Source organism: Polyodon spathula, chromosome 16, assembly GCF_017654505.1.
Source record: "Polyodon spathula isolate WHYD16114869_AA chromosome 16, ASM1765450v1, whole genome shotgun sequence".
Taxonomy (NCBI): Eukaryota; Metazoa; Chordata; class Actinopteri; order Acipenseriformes; family Polyodontidae; genus Polyodon; species Polyodon spathula.
Window position 1 is genome coordinate 25,877,235 of NC_054549.1, and position 20,989 is coordinate 25,898,223.

Genomic DNA, 20,989 nt, shown 5'->3' on the forward strand with positions numbered 1-20,989 from the left:
TTTACCATGTTTTCACTATGCATTATTACAGTTTTTACTATTGTAAACTACGATAGCTTGTGTATTGCACACACTCAGCATTAATCCTCAGAGACAGTGGCGCTCCTGTGCATGGGGTCTACATGATGAAAAGAGATATGATCTTACTTGTGTCGATTTTGTCTGATCAATCTATCTATGCCTCTGTCTTGAAATGATCCACAGGATGCAAATGAAGTCACAGGACAGGGTCAGCTACTCAAATGAATGTTCTTTGTGCTCCTGTCAAGTAGCAGGTGCAGCACAATGGACACAAACAGGTTAGGATACCGGAGTGTTACCAATCTGAATATTTATTGTCGGATCTATGCATGTGCAACTACTTTATATGCCACCGTGACTTAATTTACACCCTGTGTAATGAGGGAAACAGTACAGACAGGAGCAGCAGGGCATCAAGATCAATTCCTAGTATTAACATACACAATCAGATTTAATGTAGTGAAGCATCTGGGTCTCCGAGGCTCCAAGACTGGAGGAGAACTTAATGTGATCAGGTAGCACGTTCCAACTAGGTAAAGCCCTAGGGGAAAGGGTTAATGCGCCTGAATTACATTTCTAGGAGGGAGACATTGCACAGATTTATACTCAGTTGTTTAAGGAAATACATTTTGGTTTATCCTGGAGTTATAATAACAAAGTAATATAACGTGTGTTGGGGGGGGGGGGTCCAACCCTGGTCCCGAGCCACAGGATCTTCTGGTTTTCTTTCCACCTGGTGTTCTCAATTGCTTAATTGTACCAATTATGTTGTTAATTGGTCAACAGCTAACATTTTCCAGGTGTTTAGCCATTGATGATTTAAAGATACCCAGACAACCTGCAGGATTGTGGCTCTCCAGGACCAAGATTGGCCACCCCTGTAATATTCTATACAAATAAACCACTATAAAATGGTGTTTACAAAAACATGTTAAGATTTGAGTGAGGATGTCGAAATGTGAAAGCGACTGTAACAGGGAAAAGGCTAGGCACGAACCAGTGACCAAACACACTGCAAACAAGCATCTTAACCACTGTGAAAGACAGCATTCATGCTTATAGAGCTTTTATCTTCCAAAATGTTGACTACCCCTTGCATGAAGACATTTCCCTCTCCATAACTCAATGCAGAAGTGTTTAAATCAACAAGCCTATCATTTGTGTATTTCTACTTCAAACTAAAGTATAGAGGCCAGAAAGCTTGACTACAAGCATCAGCGTAATACTCGCTTTCTTTCTATATTTGGTTAAATATGTTCGGTAAATAAATAGCATTATTAATTACAACATTCTTCTCCTGTGAAATGTTGGACTGTACTGTATATGAAAAAGCTATCCGTGTTGAAGTATGTTTATTACAGTACCATAGTGTCTCTTTTTTATGTTGAGTCAGTCAATTAAGTATGAGGCACCATAGCCTTTGTGCTTCTGGCTTCATTTTCTGTATAATTTCAAAGCAATTGTTTTTAAATGAGCAGGTCATTTCTTTGCAATCTGTTCTTACTCATGCGTATCACTGCTACAAGGGAAAGAAAGATAATTATTCTGGGGTTATAGGAAACCTACTGATATCGCATGTTGTTGTTTTATTTGTTTAATAATTGACACTATTTGAAGATATTTTCTGTTGTACATCATTTTGTTTATCTTCCTGTAGATCAACTAAAAGGTGTACCAGTCTTAAATTTAGAAATGGGTCATTCCATATAAAATTACAAAAAAGGTTGCTCCATCTGCCCGGCCACCTATGGTTAGCCTCTCCACTTATCTGCAAGCTAATGCATGGGCACGGGTACCTCAAAAGGCGAGGCCAAATGCCAATGAATGTAGTGTAAAATATGTATAATATTGTCTAGTCTGTTTTAATAAGTCATCTATCACATGAGTTTCCTCTCTGAACACACATTCACATATTTCAATGTATTTCCACTGAGTTCTCATGAGCAATGTGTCTGCAGTCACTGAAAAACCTTCTCGCATCTCTGCCCCACAGTGCCTATACAGAACCCTACAGAGTGTGTCCCGTGTCTCTGGTTCCAGTGGTGGATGTTACATCCGATGAGGATGAAGGGAAGAGCTCAGGGGAGGAGGATTCCCTGGTGGAAGACAGCAAGGTGAGACAGGTGATTCTCATTGGGGCATCATCATTCTGGCAGCTTTGAAGACATTAGAAAATTAAAATCAGTGACATTGTTTTCTGTTACATTATGCCTTTCACAGAAATAGAAGATATTTAAATTATTTAAGAACAGATTTATAAACCATATTCATATAATGATTCATACAGTTCATACAGGTGAAGGTAATAACAATGGCCACTTTTATTATCTACTTTAATTATCCCATTGTACTGTATAATTAGGCCTTCTGTTGTTTGATTTTTATTAATTTCATTTGCTTACTTGTAGCTATTTTGGAATTATACGTCAATCTTTTTTTTGGGGGGGGGGTTGTTTTTTATATACTGTATAAAAATATTGTTTTCGGTTACTTTTGGTTTTTTTCTGTCACAATATGTATAGTACAGTAACTCCTCAGTACTTGCACACGTTTTCAATTGTACCTTATTCCCTTTGCTAAAGGGATTATATCCTAATCAATTGTGATGTAACTTGTAAAGGACATTTACCTTTTACCTTTTTCCACAATTTGCAATTCTATTTTAAATTCCCTGAGTGTGTAAATACTCCCTATTGAACTGTAATATATCTTTAAATCTTGTGAGCAAGACCAATCCTCGGCTTATTGTAATCTTGTTTATAATCTTGCAAGCATCTTACAATCCTCCAATAGAAATGTAGAAATTTGCTGCCATTCAGTAGTTGGGGTGGGTTTAAGTATTGAGAAAGAATCAATGAGAGATTCAAATCAGGAAGGAGGGACATTGCCCAACTGCACTGCACAAAGCTTTTTTTGCAGGTTATTTATTTATGTATTTATTCACAGGGAAACAAGTCAAGTCAACATGAATTGAGGAACCATTTCCAGTGTTTTTCTGGTGTTTATTGGCTATACACCGATTACATTTTTCTGTATAATGTAGTTTTGCAAGTAGCCCTATAATATCAATTTCAATATGATATGTATTTATCCAGATGGGGTTTACCTTAGTCTTGTGTGAAGGATGCATCGTTACATATGGTTAAAGGTGCTAACTTTATTAAAGCCTAGATGATTTTAGCATAATTGCATTGTATTATATAGCAGCAGCACCAAGATATCATTCACTTTTGCATACATTAACAGTTAACACTCAGTTGAAACCTGGATTTCATTTGAAATTCAGGGTTTTTTGTTTAACAGTTTGCAGTGTGTGTGTTTTTATGTCTGTAAAATAAATATGTAAAATGCTACTAACGTTTGTATTTTAATGATTTAAACAATACGACTAAGTGTTCTGCACAATATAAATCTGAGTGCAGTGTTTAAACTAATGGGTCTCAATTTGATTAGCTAGGCCAAGGCTGTTTGCAGTTTTTGACCCATCTAAATTAACTGATGATAACGTTAACTTTATCTTGTACTTTATCACTATATATTGTAAGTATGTCAGGAAACAAATATAAGAATGAAATAGTGTATTGTTTTAACCGTTTACAATGCTATGTAAATGCTGCAATGTCTTGGCCCTATGCCTCTCCTCTTGAACGCCAAATGACGTAAAGCAACACCTCAAAAGTCTGCTGGGAGGTGGAGAAAGGCCACCTGTTGATACTTATTGAACCCCTCTGGAAATAAGTCAAAAACATTTTGTGACTCGGGCCCTAAGACTTTTCACTTAGGAACATGTAAGGAGTCTTAAGTGGTTTCTTACTTGTTTTAATTGTAATGGTGTTTTTTTTTTTTCATTCTGATGTAAATAGCACTAATGATGGTTTGGAGAAAATAACTTTAAGAACGGTATTCTTTAAGAACGGTCTCGGTATTACTGCATTATTGTACTAATATATGTATTCTGTGTGCAAACTGTTTAACTACAGTAGTTAAAGCATGTGTTGATTTGTAAAAAAAACTGGACTAAAAAACCAAACCACAGTGACTGAATTCTCAGCAGTCAATTGCTTGTTTTCCTCTCTGATTATGCTTTATTTGAATCAGACACCATGTGGCCTTCATGACACAACAGGGCTACTTAACACTGTATACCTACATGCTGAGGAAAAACCCACTAGAAAAGTACTAGAATTGAAAATTAGTTTCAGGCATATTTGCAGCCGTCAACAAACGAAGGACACTATATCAACACAAGGGGACAACATTTTACCACAAAGCCTGAAATACCTGGTCCATATTGGTTGTATTAAACCATGAAAGACAGCTTGATCTGCATGTGGTTTCCGGACAGCAGCAGTAGAAGGAGATTCAGATCTTGAGGCTCATTTCTTCATGACTTCTAAGTCTGCGTTTTTAGATTGGAGATCTTTCTGAAGGATGGTGACAGATGTTTTTATTTAGATGTATCATATATATATATATATATATATATATATATATATATATATATATATATATATATATACAGTTACACTACCATGATTGAATTGATATAAGAGGTGGAATATTAATTGCAGCTGGCATTGAAATTTAGAATGCATGTCAGTTGAATTAGAGATGTTTTAAGTGGGATAAATAACTCAAAGTGGAGAAAATGTGTTCAAATAATCAATAGTTTCTCAAGAACAGTTAATTATTTGCACTTATTCACCACGTATCATTGCTTATCCCTTACCTAATAAAATTGGGGGGGGGGGGGGGCATTATCAGCTTCTCTTAGTACATTTACATTTGGATAACTCCTTAAGCTAAGCTGTCAGAGAGTAGTTGAATGTGATCTAATTGTGTAATGAAGACAGCTACTCTATTAAGAGTTGCCTTTCCATTTTAATTAAGAATCTGTTAGAATCTAAAGAATAGAGAAGCTAACCTGCAACTGCAGCCTCTGAAAACTGGGTCAGTTATGCATCCCTGCTGTAGACATCCTGGAAAACCAGCAGCAGGAAACTTGACGCTGAGAACAGTAGACAGGTTTAAATTAGACTCAACATGAAGGTGACCCTAAAGACCTGTCTGATGAAAACATGAGACATTCTTTTTTATTTCCATGGGCTTTCTAACTCAGTGAGGAGGAATGCATGACATTAGTGGTTAACATACTATATATCGTCATGTCATTTTAATAGTAATCATGTGAAGCAGGTTCAGCACAGGATTGCAGGAGGCCTGCTGAGTTCACATTGTGTGCACATATGTTTTCCCAGAAGCCGGTCCCTGGACATTGTTGTCAGCTACAGAGTTCACTCAGGGTTAAATAAACAGTTATTTAATAATGTGGGGGGGCAACGCCTAGCCTCATCGTCTCACAACCAGGCAGACGCAAGTCAGGTGACACAGGCCACCCAGTGATTTGTTTGTCTGCCAAATAAGCAGACATTAGACACATCTCAGCAGCCACTTCAGACAGTGGCGTTGAAAGCTACATTTTTGTTTAATGACTGAAAAACTAAGTGTAAAGTTATAGTCAGGGTTCCAAATTGACACCCTAGTATACTCAGTAGCTTTTCAACACCAGCCAACCAGGGTTTTTGTTTCAATGAGAATTTTTTTTTTTGTTGTTATAAAATCAGTGACCAAAATAATAATCCTGTGTCATAAAAGTCCACTTTAAAGGTACAGTGAAGAAAAGTATCTTATAAACAAGTCTATGTTTTAAGGATATCCATGCAAAACTGTAGCAATTGCAAACAGAACGATTTGCGTATTTAAAAACACACGCATATTAAGTATGCATTTATATAGTTTACCTCAAATATTATTTTTTTATAATAAAATCTCATCAAGCCCCCAAGATGAAATTACAGCATTTGTACTACACTACTTTCTAATGTGCCTCTCATAGTATCTGTGTTTGTTATTGTTTTTTTTATTTTCTGTTTATGAACTTAATAAAGGGACACAAGGTGGCATTGAAAAGCAAAAGATCACCTGGTCTTGTCACCATTACACAGTACAGACATTATTGGTGAGAGGGTACAGCCATGCTACCAAAACCCAACACTAGAGGCACTCTCATGCAATCAATCTATCTATCTATCTATCTATCTATCTATCTATCTAGCTATCTATCTATCTATCAGTAATGTAGGTACACAAAAATGTGAATAATTGATGGGTTTTTTTTTTTTTTTTTTAATATTTCTTATATTTTGATATTTTTTTTTTTTTTTTTACCTACATTACCTTTTTTTTTTTTTTATATCGTAGTTGCCCATAGTGGCCCTAAAGCCTATTGACAGTGATATGGCAGGTGTTTCTATTTTTTTCCATTTAAACCTAGTATGAAATACAAAGAGCTAGAAGAATATAGTAAGAACACATTGCTTTCTGTAGATGTGTTTATAACATGCATTATCTCCTTGGGTGCTTGCAACTGCTACACTTTTTTACTTTTTTATAAGTTTTCTTGTGTTGGGTTTGGATGTTTATTTCTATGAAATATTGACTTACCTTTTCGAAACTGCATCAAAACTCTGAAGACTATTGTTATTTCTATGAATATTATAATTTGCACATTGGTGTGATTTGTTTTGGAAGTCAAACATAGTAGTTTTATATTCATTTTAAAAACTGACAAACCATGGGGGACATGTGAATACTAATTTAACCATTTCATTGTTTCTCTTTGCAGACGGTTGGGCAATCAAGAGCTTTTTATATAGCAAAGGAACTGGTGGATTCTGAAAAAGTGTAAGTATGCAAAATAAAAAAGCAAGTTAGGCTGGGTTACTTGCTGGTATTACAATAAAATATGATCAAATATGATAAACACCTTACTGCAATATCATTATAATTGTGTACACACTCCCTCAGTTCCATTTTTGTACAACAAAAGAAAAAATGTGTAAATTGCCTGTAAAAACATTTAACAAAATTTACTAGAGGAGGTCATTCAGACCATCTAAGATGTCCATTTCCTAGAATCTCAAAACAAGTTGGGTCTTAAAGGATCCCAGTGATTCTGCCTCAACAACATCGCTAGGCAACCCATCCATTACCCTCACCACTCTTTGTGTAATGAAGAGTCTCGGTTTTAGTCAGGTTCAGTATGTACATAGTAAGTTCTCACAAGGGTTATAGCAAATGATGTCATCTCAATTGTGAAAACTGTCTTTACTATTCTTCTTTTGTGTCTATACCTGAGATCATCCTCAGTGTATATTACAGTGTATATTACAGTGCAGGTGGATCTAGCAGAGACTGGATTATCCAGCAAGGAGAGAGGTGTAGCCTGACTTTCAATTAAGTCAAAGGCAGTAGACAGGTAGTTAGCAATCAACAGCTATTACACATTTAAGTGAAAGTCAGCAATAAAGAAAATTATTAAAACTGAACAGAATGCAGAAGCACTAACTTAATTCAGCATTGTCCTTTCTGCTTATTTTTACAGGTATGTGGAGGGCCTGAAGCTACTGCACGTGGTAAAATGACTTTCAGTTTTGTGTTGAAATTCCTGTTGCTGATGAGATGTTAGTTTGTTATTGGTGAAGGCGTGATCATTTATTATACCCTATTAATAGAACTTCAAAGAGACTGAGCAAAAACAGAGACAATAAGTGGAGCTGACTTTATGAGTTCAACAATAACTTGGCAAAATAAGCAATAAAACACAGAATTGCTGATACAACAACTTTCACTGTGGAACTCAAATATAGCACTGTTGTATTTATTTATTTAACCAGGAGATTTATCCATTGAGACCGAGGCCTCATTTACAAGGGGGTCCTGGAACACAATAAAAGGACAATTGCAAAGTAAAAATAACACAAAAAAAAAAAAAAAACATGTATGGTTCAAACTTAATCCCCAGCATACTGAGATCAAAGAACAGAATAAATAAGTTAAATATGTTTGTTAATGTAGACTGTAAGAGATGCATAGGCAGGAGGTTCGAAGCAATTCCCAAATACAATATTTAAAATCAGAGAAAGAAAGGTTATCAAATACCATCTTCATACTATGATGGAAACTATTCGACATCTTCGATAGTTGATATGCAAAAGATCCCGTATGTATTTTAACCCTCCCAACAGCCAAATTAACAGAATCCTGAGAGCGTAAACTATAGCCAATATTAGGCTGTGTTCACACTGGGTCCGTTAGAGAGTTTGTTTGTTGGGAAACATACTGTACTAAGTCCACCTAAAGAGGTGGTCTCAGTCAGTTTGGCAAATGCACTGAGTCTGGTTCACTTGCTAAACCTCAATGTGAACAACTGCTGAACTCAGTCTTTTTGCACATAGGAAACAAACTATACAAGGTAACCTGACTTAGAAGTAAACATTTTTCACATAGTTTAGTTCATATTCTGAAAAAAAAAACAAGTAGAGCAAAAACTAAATGTCTCAGGGCTACATTAGGGATTGTCCCAGTTTTCAGTCTTCATTTTTCATCCGGTCGGAAACAAAAAAATTGTTAAATCGTCCCGGTTTTGCGATTGTATCAGAAAACAATGCCAACGAAAAAGGCTACTGTTTATAAGTGAGAACCAGCCTAGTTTTATGTTCACATGACAATGATGTGTAAAAGGGGACCACTCTAGAACACATCGCCACATGAATTATATAGTAGGCTACAGATAATTTATGTAGAGACTTTTTTTTAAATTTAGGTCCTCATTTTAAAACCAGTTTATCAATGTGGTAATTAAAAGTAAGATGCTCATTAACCTATGTACCTAGATATTTGTAAATGAACACTTTCTCTAGTAACTTTACATGTAGTGTAACAAGAGCCCCAGACAGATTTCCAATCACCCTCCTGATTTAGATACATTGAGTAATAATCGGTCCTGAAACAGTCTGTGCAGTATATTAAATGCAGTCTGCAAATCCCTCTGTACTGCCTGTACAGAGCATCCTCCTGTATACAGAATAGTGTCACCAGTATATAATTGTACCCAAATCGGATCCCAGGTTGTTTTTATAGAGGGTCGAAAGGATTGGTCCAAGGACTCACCCCTGAGGTATCCCCTTACGTAGAGGCTCAAAGGTGGAAATAATCCCATCAACCCTTACTGCTTGTTTTTGATCTTTTAGCAACCCTTGAACCAATCTCCAGCCCTCTCACCAAACCCTAATAATTTAATACACAGAATTGTATGATCTACAGAATTCAGGGCTTTAGATAAATCCAGTAATAAAGCACCAACGAATTTACCAGAATCCAGAGCAAGTCATATATCATTCATCAGCTTGAGGACTGCACTTTGTGTGCTATGCTTCAAACTAAATTCAGACTGATGATCTGCTCGGATATTATTCTGTTCTAAGAACCTCTTTATTTGTTCATTTACTAAACTCTCAAAACACTTTGGCAATAACTGGAAGTACAGATATAGGTCTGTAGTTGTTTAGGTTCAAATGGTCACCTCCTTTAAAAATAGAGACAACATATGCAGATTTCCTAATTGACGGCATTCGGTTTGAAATTAGAGGGAGATTAACTCTTTCTGTCCTGAATTATTGTTGTCGAGCTGAAGAATTCTAAATTAAGTTATATGATTTAAAAAAGAACTCTGAAAAGCTGGGACCAATGTAGTTTTTAAGTCAAGACTGAAAAATTACTTTTAAAAATGGCTTTCTTGTCTTAGTGGGTTTTAATGTAACTTTTATATTGCTGCATTATTATTAGCTAGTTTTAAATTGTTTCTTTTTTTCTATAGGATAATTTAAAAAAATAGATACAAATAGTACTGCCCTGATTTATACAGCTTGACATTTTCCCAACACAATTACAAATGAGTTATATATTTCATTTGCTACAGGAGTAGTAAAGGCACCCAGTTTTCATGATTGCCCCCAAAGAGTTATGGGCAGTGAATGATCCTAAATTCCCTCCACCCTCCCAGGTTCTAACAATCCTTTTGAAAATTATACATGCATTAAACATGCATTATGTGGGCTGTCCAGAACAGTTTATTTATTGGGTCTCGATCTCCAAGGCAGCAATGCACACATCTGTGACAATTGAAGCTAGAAAATCCATGCTTAATGATCTGTCTCACACAGTTACGTAGTTGTTATTTTTAAATCTTAAAGCTCTGGTATAAATAGAGGATACTGAATGAGCCATGGCACAGTGTTATTCTCCCAATTAGACTGGGCGCACCAAATAGTCAGCTAGTCTAGTGACAGTTGATGTTTTGTGTGTGTTTAAAATATGTACTAGTAGTGAACTACCAGTGTCAATATTTCAGTTGTATTCAACTGTTTGAAGAGAAATGGAAAGTAATTGTAGTAACATCTGCAGTCAACATAATATATATATATATATATATATATATATATATATATATATATATATATATATATATATATATATATATATATATATATGGACACAAACAGAGCACCAGACATTATAAATACATGATTTATTAATATTTAGTTTTAAGTGGCGACTAGACAGCTATTTGACTCTGGCAAGTAAGTCAGTTATTCTTCCCCTACCTGCAAGCTATTGAGAGGATCACAACCTGGGGTTGTAAGAATACAAGTGTCTGTATATATGTCACACTTGCATTTTACATGTATAATACACACTGTGGATGTCATGGTGATCTCCTTTTTCATGATACTGATACTTCAGGAATGGCAATAACCCCTATTGCATTGCAGTTTCACACTATCCAGGTTTTACTACAAGCTTGATTAGCCACAGTGTATAGGTAACAAGCTCAGGTGTGTCGTCTTAAACAGGAATGGATCAAACTACTATGCAATAGAGGTCTTATTTCCATTAGCATTTTCTAACTTGTGTTTAGAAGTTAATTCTGATCCGCTGAGCATGATAAACACATGTTACATGCTACAATAATTTGATTCCTTTCGGAAGAATGGCCTACACATGTTTTTTAGCTTCCACCCTTCCCTCATAAAAACTTGACAAGCCAGCTAGAATCCCTAAAGAGCTGAATGTTTTTGCACACTGGATGAAAAATCTTATAAACCCATGTGGCTACTTTTAGAATGTGTTTACAACCACAATTGATGTGTAACTAATTGGGAATAGTAAAATCTTGACAGATTGCCCATTAGATGGCATTTCTATACACCAGCAAAGCTATTGAATTGAGCTATAATTACAAACAGCATTGTCTAAATCTCAACCAGCCTATATTAGCTAACTCAGGTTTGTAATGTCAGCAGTGACTTAATCATCAGTTAAGGGTGTTTCTTTTCAGGAAAGAAAGTCTTCAAAAACTATCTGCACATTTCCTGTGTAAATAGGAATTCCACAGGTAATGTGCGGACAAGATTCTGAAATAATTCAACTTATATTTTGCTGTCTAGGTGTTAGATACCATTTAGACAGTATTCTTGCTTTTCTTTCAGAAATGCTCTTCATTATTTAATTATTTGTTATATGCTGTTTTTGTGGTTCAGGTTTGGTTTTGGTGGAGAAAGTATAATTTTCTTCTAGAATGGAAATGGATGTGTAATTGGTTTCCCTTCCTCATGTGGTTCCCTGGTTCTGAGTTCCAGAACTTGGGTATCAGGTATTCAGTCTAAGATATTGCTGACTCTGAATTTGCTGCATCCATCATAGAAAAGACATTATCTGATTTGTCATCATATGGGAGGGAGTTTACTGTGAAAGACTGGATTCTCTAGCTAGGCCCACAGGAAGTCTCCACTGGAGGAATCGCTCCAGTTTCCTGCCTCTGTTCCTGCCTTCTGTTATGAATAGCCATTGGGAACTGGACAATCACTCATGCTGCAAGGTATCATGGGATTAGTGGTGAGCATTATCACTGAACTATAACCCTTCCCTGACTCATTGATCTAACCCACTGCGACAACTACCAGGACTCGGTACTTTAGGACAATGGAGTTCATTAGAGGTGCTGCTTTGAATTTCACTTATCAGCAGCCCTTGAACACTATCTACTTTATCTACTAAACTTTTTTTTTTTTTTTATTTTTTATTGAACTTACAAAAACCTTAATAGATGAGGAAGTCCATATCATCCTGAGTATTACATATTAAATATATCACAGTTGTCTGGAAAAGACCACCATTGGTGATATGTTGATATGTGCAAGCTTACTATTGTTCTATTGTTTATGTGTAAAAGAACAAAAAAAGGCTTTCCACCCATTCCCAGATGGGAAGTCAGAAACTGCTTTTCGATGGGAATATTTAGAAAAACAGAGCAGACAGGAGGCATGGGGCTCTATTCTTTTCATAGATGTGGGGGCTTCCTGTGATATCAGACACAGCCTAGTTCAGGTTAAAACGGGGAGTAGTGCCTCTAATTTCTTCTCCTTTTTGCATAGTGAATTTTTAAAACTTTTTTGTAGTTAAATGTTGTGCACATTGCCCCTCATCATACCTCAAACACTCTGGAGGGATAAAGCTGGGTTGTGACAACAGTCCAGTTTCCATGCCTGTTCAGTCTTTGGCCTCTGTTGTTTTGCGATTGCCACCTGCAAGGATGTGTAACAGGGAGAAGAATAAGGGCAAAGGTACCTGCGTCCATCAACACTGCCTGCTATACTCTTCCCCCTTTAACCTTGTTAATCAGCTACAAACATTCTGACATCCGTGTCATGGCACCAATTTAGGCTGCATGCGAACTGGCAGCCATGCTCAATGCAAGCAAGGGGCTAACTGCTATGCAAGCGAAACAGGCTCATCTGAGGTGTGGTTATAGAGCTTTCAGCCTCGCCGACAGAGGTGAGAATCTGTTCCGGCAGCGCATCACGCAACACTGCCTGTTACACATCTGTGATGGAATTATTGTCATCACAGAGCGTTGAAACACATTTCCAGTTGCAAAGGCAGATCAGGCTGTATGTGTTTTTGTCCACTAGAAATATGTTGTCAAGCAATGAATAGCAGGGAGATACAAATCAGTAATTGATACGAGCAGGTGCTCGACTCCACACTGGCTTTTATGGTTTAGAACCACTTGAGTTAGCTGAGTCCTGCTCTGCTAGAGATGCAGCTTCAGTGGGGCCATCAGCTGACAGTATCCAGGGGCAGTGCTGTTGTGTGTTCCAGTTAGTATTTGAGAGATTACTGACCACAGGTTTCAGTCTAGTAACACCTCCCTTCCTCCTACTCAGTGGGGACAATGCGTTTATACACAAGATTGATGAAGGGTGGATAAGGGAGTGTGTGTGTGTGTGTGTGTGTGTGTGTGTGGTGTGTGTGTGTGTGTGTGTGTGTGGGGGGGGGGGGGGGGGTCAATGGGGGGGGGGGGGGGGGGGGGGGGGGGTGGGGGGGGGGGGGGGGGGGGGGGGGGGGGGGGGGGGGGGGGGGTGGGGGGCCCAAACGGGAGGGGTTAGACTATTTGCGTGACAATGAACGTGGGGGGGAGGTTAGATCTCACCTAAGCCTCCAATCTGATCTCTGTCCAATACTGCCTTCCCACCTACTTTGTTGACACATTTGCTCTTCCTGATTGAGTACCTGCCTGCACATTACATAGGGTTGTGAGGGAGAGAGGAGAAACAGATTACCACTGCGATGGATGCTTCCGGCATTTACCAGACTAAATTAAGTAACTTGAAAAGTTTGTTTCGGGGTTTTTTTTGTCAGGGAGGAGTTACTTTCTTTTTTTTTCTTTTTAAATGATATTGTAATTTTTATCCCTCAAGGGAGATACATATCTCAAAAGGTACACATAGTGGAGGAATACATACAGACTTATAGATATGTCAAGTATATTTAAGTAGCCCTGTGAGGGATGTTATAGGCTTTTATGCATCTGCTGCCACAGAGACTTCAACTGCTCATAGTTGTTTCAGACTTCAGATGTTCAGTGTTCTGAAGACGCTTGGGCAAAATGTAACAGCGCCCTTTACTTTAATCATACTGTACTTTTTTTTTCAGTTGATAAAACACAAACATTTAGAGAAATTGCCCTCACATTTTATTCACAACTGTATTACATAACGGTGGGTCACGTTCAATCATGGGTATTGCACTTGTTTATGTTGAGAGACCATTTATGGCAGTGACCTTGACATTGACCTTGACATTGAACTGGCTGCCATAGTGAAGTCATGTAACATTTTAGGTTTCCGCATTATAGACAGCACACTTTGCAATTTTGTATTCATGCTTAGTAGAGTTATCTTCTACGATTATCCCATATTTCAGAAACTAATAATGAAACATGCTTATTTAAATATATACATTATCTCGGTTTAGTACGCGCTATGCAAGATACAATAAAAATTGCATTTAACGAGAACAAAATACTAATACTACCTTTCTAATGACAGGTATTCATTTTGCTTATAATTCTACATCATATTTGTCCTAATATGACATACTTATTTTTGTCATAGATGGATTCAACAATTATGTGTAAAAATAGAATTCAACCCAGCTTGTTTTTAGGCACCCCTGTGTGGTAGCTTATTTGTAATTTTCATTGTGGAGCCCTGATATTTTAGCAGCTAATATCTCATAAACTATTAGAGGTGCCAGTGACATATTTGCAATGTTGTGGGAACTCTTTGGAGAACATCTGACAGCACCCTTTATTTTGGCCTGTGACCTAATATGGTGGACACATCATGGTCATGTGACTTTTTGGTTTCTGGATGACAAAGACCCAACTCTGACAGTTTGTCTTGAGGCTTCAGTACACAGCTGATTTTCCTGTTCATGACTGTGGGTTTTGTACTAGAAAAATGAGCCCATTTGTAGACCTTCGTAGACCATTTGAGGTAGGGACTTCCTCTTTGCAGGGTCATATAAACACTGTGGGTGCATTAAGTAAGTGAGCGTCTCAGAGAGGTTAAAAGAATCAACTTAACGACTTGTTCAGTTCCGCTCCTGTAGAGCCACTCAGAGCGCTCCTGAGCATTTCTCATCAGTGATCAGAGTGAGTGAACGGAATGGCCACCTGCAGGAAACAAGTGGAGATGACAGGCTGGATTGACAAATACGTTTGTCAAGAATGATTAACTGGTTTTGACTTAAGAAGTTATGTATTAATTGACTAAATAAGATGGTAAAAAATGTTATTTTCAAATTTGTGTAATTTAATTTCATTTTTAAAAAATGTACGGTTATTAATGTATTATTATTAGGCTTGTAGTATTAATATTATTCATAATTTTCATTATTAATGTCGGTGTTGTTGGTATTAAACACAGCCAGATATAAGGTTCAGTCCAAACAGAGCGCCGAACTCAGTGAGGTACAGCAGGGGACAGTAACTTCACACAGGGCATTTCATCTACCATCACCTCAGAAACACAAACAAGCAAAGAATTATTATTCTCCATTTTTAAATGTCGCTCAGCGCTCTCGTGGAGCAGAGTGTTAAGTAATTTAAATGAGCTCAGTGTGCTTTCTGAGTGTTCTCACTCTGAGCGGCTCACTTACTTAACGCACCCTGTGTGTTGGTGACCATGACATAGATCTTTAACTGTGACGTGACTTTCAGGTTTCTGCGCTTTAAAGACTGTTATTGTCTTTTTGATACACATCTATATTCTATCATTGCTCTCAGGTTCCTTTACCAGTAGTGAAATTGTAATGAATTGTTTTAAACTCTAGCCGTATCATGATGTAGATATTTTTCACATCTACATTTTGCTTTGTTTATAAAATATTCCATCAGATACCATTCCACTGGGGATCCATTTCTTGTTTTATGGGTTTTTTTTTTGTTTGTTTTTTAATTGCAGGATTTCAGAGAAGCCATCCAGAAAGCGAATTGTGAACAAAGTGAACCTGTGGTGGAGGAAGAGAACTTAACAGCAATTCTGTGTGAGCTGCCACAAGTCTATGAGCTGCACCAGGAAATTCTCAAGGAGTTGGAGGAGAGAATCAATGACTGGTTAGTGATGTCTAAAGCCAATGATCGAGCAATCTTCCTGGATCTGTCAGTCTTGCATTTACGTTACACTGGCCATTTCAGAGTCACTGATGATACAGACTATTAAAAAAGTTTTTTTTGGTTTTTTGGGGTTTTTTTGCAAAAAATAACTCTATATACATAAGATGTACAATAAAAAATAATGCTTTTCTGTTCCATGAATTAAATTACAAAAGCATACTGTAACGAATATTCCAGGATGTGAAATCTATGAGTAAGAAAATTGCACTTTTTTTGGACTCCAAACGGCAAAACGCCAAAAATAAAAGTTGTTGTATATGTGGTCAAATTTAGTGATTTGTGAGAAACAAACAAACACGTGTTTATTTTTATGTAAAAATTATAAACAATTTTGAAAATGAATTGATTGACATGAGAAAACTCAGCAGTTGTATCTCCCATCTTCTTATCTGATTAAACTGCTCAATGATAAATATCCATTTGAATGCGCTGCTCAAGTCTGTACAGCTCTGACTAGAATGAACCTCAATAATAACTCATGAGGCAGAGAAAGAGAAGGCGGCTGCTGCCCTCTCAATTAAAGTGCAATTATACACATGTACGTGGATCATCTGGCACAAACATACATTTCCCTTGGTTTCTAATCATGAGCTGCTTTGCATTAACATGGCTTTGAGCTTGCTTGACCACTCAACGCCCTCCTTTGGCAGATTCATTGAAAATCTTTGTCATGTTTGACCTTGTTTCAGGGAGGCGCATACAAGGATTGCTGATGTTATTCTGTCAAGGAGACCACAGTTCAACGTCTTTAACACATACCTCACAGAATTTGATAGGAACATTGCCTTGCTTGACGAGTGCTGTCAGAAATCTCAGATGTTCGCTTCAGCTGTACAACGATTTGAGGTAAGCCTTGCAAAACATGGTAGGATTTTAGCATGGATGTATGGTTTCTGTTTGTTCCAAAGTACAGTAAACCCTTGCTTTAAGGCCATCTCAGTAAAAAGGCCACTTCACAGGCCACATTTTAGCCCTACCTTTCTCCCATTGACAACAATGTAAAGTAATCTTCAATATTAAGTGATCCCTGTAAAAGCCTGTGTTTTTATATTAAAGCCTCCATCAGCAGTCCCGAATGTTAGAAGACCTCTCTAAAAGGCAACATGGAGTGAAGTATCTACCACTCATTGGAACATATTTGTAGAATTTCCTCCATTCTTTCAGTCCTATTTTTTTGAAAGGAGTAAAAAAGATGTTAATGTTACAAAATAAGATACAGAACACATGAAGAGAATGTCAAATATAAAACATAGTTGTTTGGTTTTAGTTTTGGTAAATTAATACAGAACACATGAAGAGAATGTCAAATATAAAACGTAGTTGTTTGATTTTAGTTTTGGTAAATTAAAAGGTGTTTTACCTCTTTCAAAAAAAAAAAAAAAAAAAAAAAGCAGGACTATTTATATTTAAATGCAGATTCCTTTACATCAGATTTATTGATGGTTGACTGTTTTTTGTTTTTTTTGTTGTAACATGCTGTTGCTGTTAGAGGGGCTTGTATCTCAGTGAACTAGTTCTGAATAAATAACTTCTAATAAATAAATAAATACCTCTACTACAACTGCAAATACAATAGTGCTGGGACAAACATGAGATTTTCATCTTTGGATCTCCATTCAAAAATTCATTATTTATTTACTTGCTGCACAAGTAAGTGAAAACTGTCAAGTTTTACTTGAATAAACACTTGAAATATACATGGAAGGGGAGGGGGGCGAACCAAGGAGAAAGAGGCGTGCAAGTTAGGCCAGGGCCAGTGCTGGAAAGTGCAAGGCCTTTCCAAGTGACATACCTGCATCTGTATCCCCTGCAGCGTCTGGGTTTTAAGATAGAGCATAATCTGCTCTTCTTGCTGTCTAAAACTTTTAAACAGAGGAGCAACAGTATCTATCTATCTATCTATCTATCTATCTATCTATCTATCTATCTATCTATCTATCTATCTATCTATATGTAATTGATAGAAAATCACTTATATCAGAACATTCCAGACTAGAAGTCCTTCTTCAAAGCTCTTTTTTCTATAAGTTCTTTGATTTCTGACAGACACCGATTTGTGCTTGTTTGTTAGTTTGAATATCTGTATATTTGTCCCAGCACTAAACTAAAATATATACTGTCACAACATATGAATTCAGTCGATGTAGGCCACTGGGGAGGAAACAAATGTGAATAGTCAGTTTTGTAACCTAATAAAGGCTGGTGGACTTATTTATGCAATGCTCCAGAGAGTGGGTTCAAATTCATCTGTCCTAGCGCCTGTATTGATTGGCAAAATTGTATGGGGACTGGCTGCTCCATTCAGAAAGGTCAAGCTGGAGAATGCCAACTTCAACAACAAAGCTTGAAAAGGCCACCGGAAAACTGTCTGAATCCCTCCCAAAGGTGTGTGCAGTTTTTCCAAACTGAGAAACTGAGGAACTAGATCCACTTGACACAGCAGCTTTTTCAGTATGCAATCTCAATTGTACAGGGTGAATGCCTGGGTGACACATTGCACTAATGCAGTAACTTCAATTTCATTATTTAGGCTTAGGACTTAAGATTTAGGACAGAGGGAAGGAAACACTTCTTCGCACATTGTTAAGGTCATAGAATAGGCTACCTAGCATCACTTGGATCCTTTAGACTTGATAAAGTTCTGACATCAATCAGCTACTAGGAATCGGAAGATCCTAGAAGGGCCAAATGGCCTCCTCTTGTTTGTAAATGTGCTTCTGTTCTTTTTTCTTATTTGTATTGACATCTGTTTTGAAATGTGATTAACTGGATCTTATATGGATGGATTTTATGTTTGTTTTAATGTAATATATTAAAGGTTATCAGGACTGAGTTTTGAATGTTAGCAGTAGATTGAACGGTACACGTTATGAGTGGGACTCAAAATGATTCCATTTTAGAATATTTCAGAAAGAAAGAATAATTCAGTAATTGTATATGATCTGCCTACAGTTGTCATTAAAATCACCCTCCTCCAAGTGGCATGGTGTTGTAACACAATAAGACAGAATATTGTTTGGAATGTGTTTGAGAGGGCCGGACTCAAACAAGAAAGGAGGTGCAGTCAGTGGCTTTTGAGCACTTCTATTGTTGGCCGCCAGAAATACAGTAGAGGCTGTGGTCTCAGAATATTAAACTAATACAAATACAGCTACTGTACATACAATAGCTTGACTCTTTCATTCCACTTCACAATGTAGTGTATGACAGACAGTTAAATTCAATGTATAATGTAAATTATAGTAATACTTAACATAAGTCATGCTAGATACTGTACATTATGGAACATTGACTTTATCCATATACAGTAACTCTTTCAAATTAGATACATTATACTGTTTTTTTTTTTAATTAAACATATTTGTTCATCATTGAAATGTATTTTACTGTACAGTTAACTACATTGTGTATTATTATTTCACCACGATTGAGAAAATTCACTATAAAAAGCTTATTATTATTATTATTATTATTTATTATTATTATTATTATTATTATTAATTAATAATAATAATAATAATAATAATAATAATAATAATAATAATAATAATAATAAAGACTACATGTTTCAAAATGTTATAACCTTCCTAGAATTATTAGGCATATTATGTAGACAAATATATAAGCAATCAATAAAAAAAAAACAAGTATTTAAATAATGGCCTTTGCATATAAACCTGAAAAACAGATCCCAAATATTGAAAATGCTGTACAGAGAAGTTAGATTTGAAAACAATGAATGAATTTACCACAAAAGCTCTTCGGGGTGGCGGTTACTTATTGTTTCAATCTCTTTTATTTATTTCATAAATCCATTTGAGATAGATAACATATTGGAGTTTGCAGACTTTTAGGTTTCTGCATGATAAAGACCTAACTCAGATATTGGCTTCATGCTGCCACGTTGTTTTAATCTCTGGCCACATCAATGGTACTTTGACATCGTAGCCTATATTTTCCCCTAAGGGCAAATCGCAGGCTATCCACTCTCTATGAAATGTATTGCATGGGGTCCAGTGTCTTTGCAGTTGTTACACAGCAGTGTTTGATGATTCTCTCAGCAAGGTTCCATTACAGAAGGTGTCCAGTAGAAATTAACCATTTCACTGCTGCATTGTTTTAACCTCAGAACAATGATACAGATCTTTTTCACATACCTATTTTACTTCATGTTTACAAACCATTCAGTCTGATTGAATATATCCCTGAGATCCCATTTCCAGTAGATCTGATAAAATCATTCAATTTTTGGACATGAATTTAGTCAATTCCACATCTAAGCCAGGTGTACTCACCTTGTTGTAAAATATTGTGTTCATGGTGGTTGTTTCGTCAGGAATCAACTGTCTTTATAGAGTCTTTTGCATGAGAAATATTTAGTGACCTGTGAAATTGGGGAACATTTCCATGTGACACTGACTCAAGGGTGAAAGACGTTTATGTCATTGTGTCATTGGCAGGCTGTCAGCATCATCACCATGCCATTTGAGGATATTTCTAGATTTATTATGATGCTTGATTGCTGCTAAAAGGAGAACACAGCAGAATGACTGCAGTACTGTAAATCATTTAAATGCTTTTCCTTCACTTTTTCTTTACATCTGACCCATTCCAAACCATAAAAGGTGCCCCCTGTTGAGTCTTCATTTAATTCAAGCGAACAATTAATTATTGTATTTGCTTAAGAAAACACAACCATCAGTTTATAATGTATTTTATTTCAATGTACAATAGATGGTAATGCACATGTACATTTACAAACTGAAGAGAAGTTGGCTGTGTGCAACAAAGAAATGTCTGAGGCAAATAGAAAATGCTTTTTCAGGTCATGTGCACTCCTGATGTGATCTGGCTGGGTTATGGTAATCCTGTGTAAAGTGTCTAATCCACTAATAAAAGCAGATTTAAAGTGATGTTGGTTACACTGATGGGATTTTTTCTCAGTGGCCTGCTGTCTTTATAACATTGTAAAATGTTGTTATGTGTTTATGCTTGACAACATTGTTTCTGAAGATGCAACACAGACAAAAACATTTTCCTGAATTC

At 36.6% G+C, this 20,989-nt stretch overlaps 1 protein-coding gene across 1 annotated transcript in view; it reads left to right on the plus strand.

The window, feature by feature from the left end:
* The window catches only part of LOC121328724 (FYVE, RhoGEF and PH domain-containing protein 5-like), a 64,712-nt gene that overhangs the window by 20,989 nt on the left and 22,734 nt on the right, over window positions 1–20,989 (plus strand). The window contains exons 3-7 of the mRNA XM_041273723.1: window positions 2,015–2,135; window positions 6,707–6,765; window positions 7,466–7,496; window positions 15,732–15,883; window positions 16,633–16,789. Coding sequence (XP_041129657.1) covers window positions 2,015–2,135; window positions 6,707–6,765; window positions 7,466–7,496; window positions 15,732–15,883; window positions 16,633–16,789 — 520 coding nt within the window. The remainder of the gene's footprint in view (window positions 1–2,014; window positions 2,136–6,706; window positions 6,766–7,465; window positions 7,497–15,731; window positions 15,884–16,632; window positions 16,790–20,989) is intronic.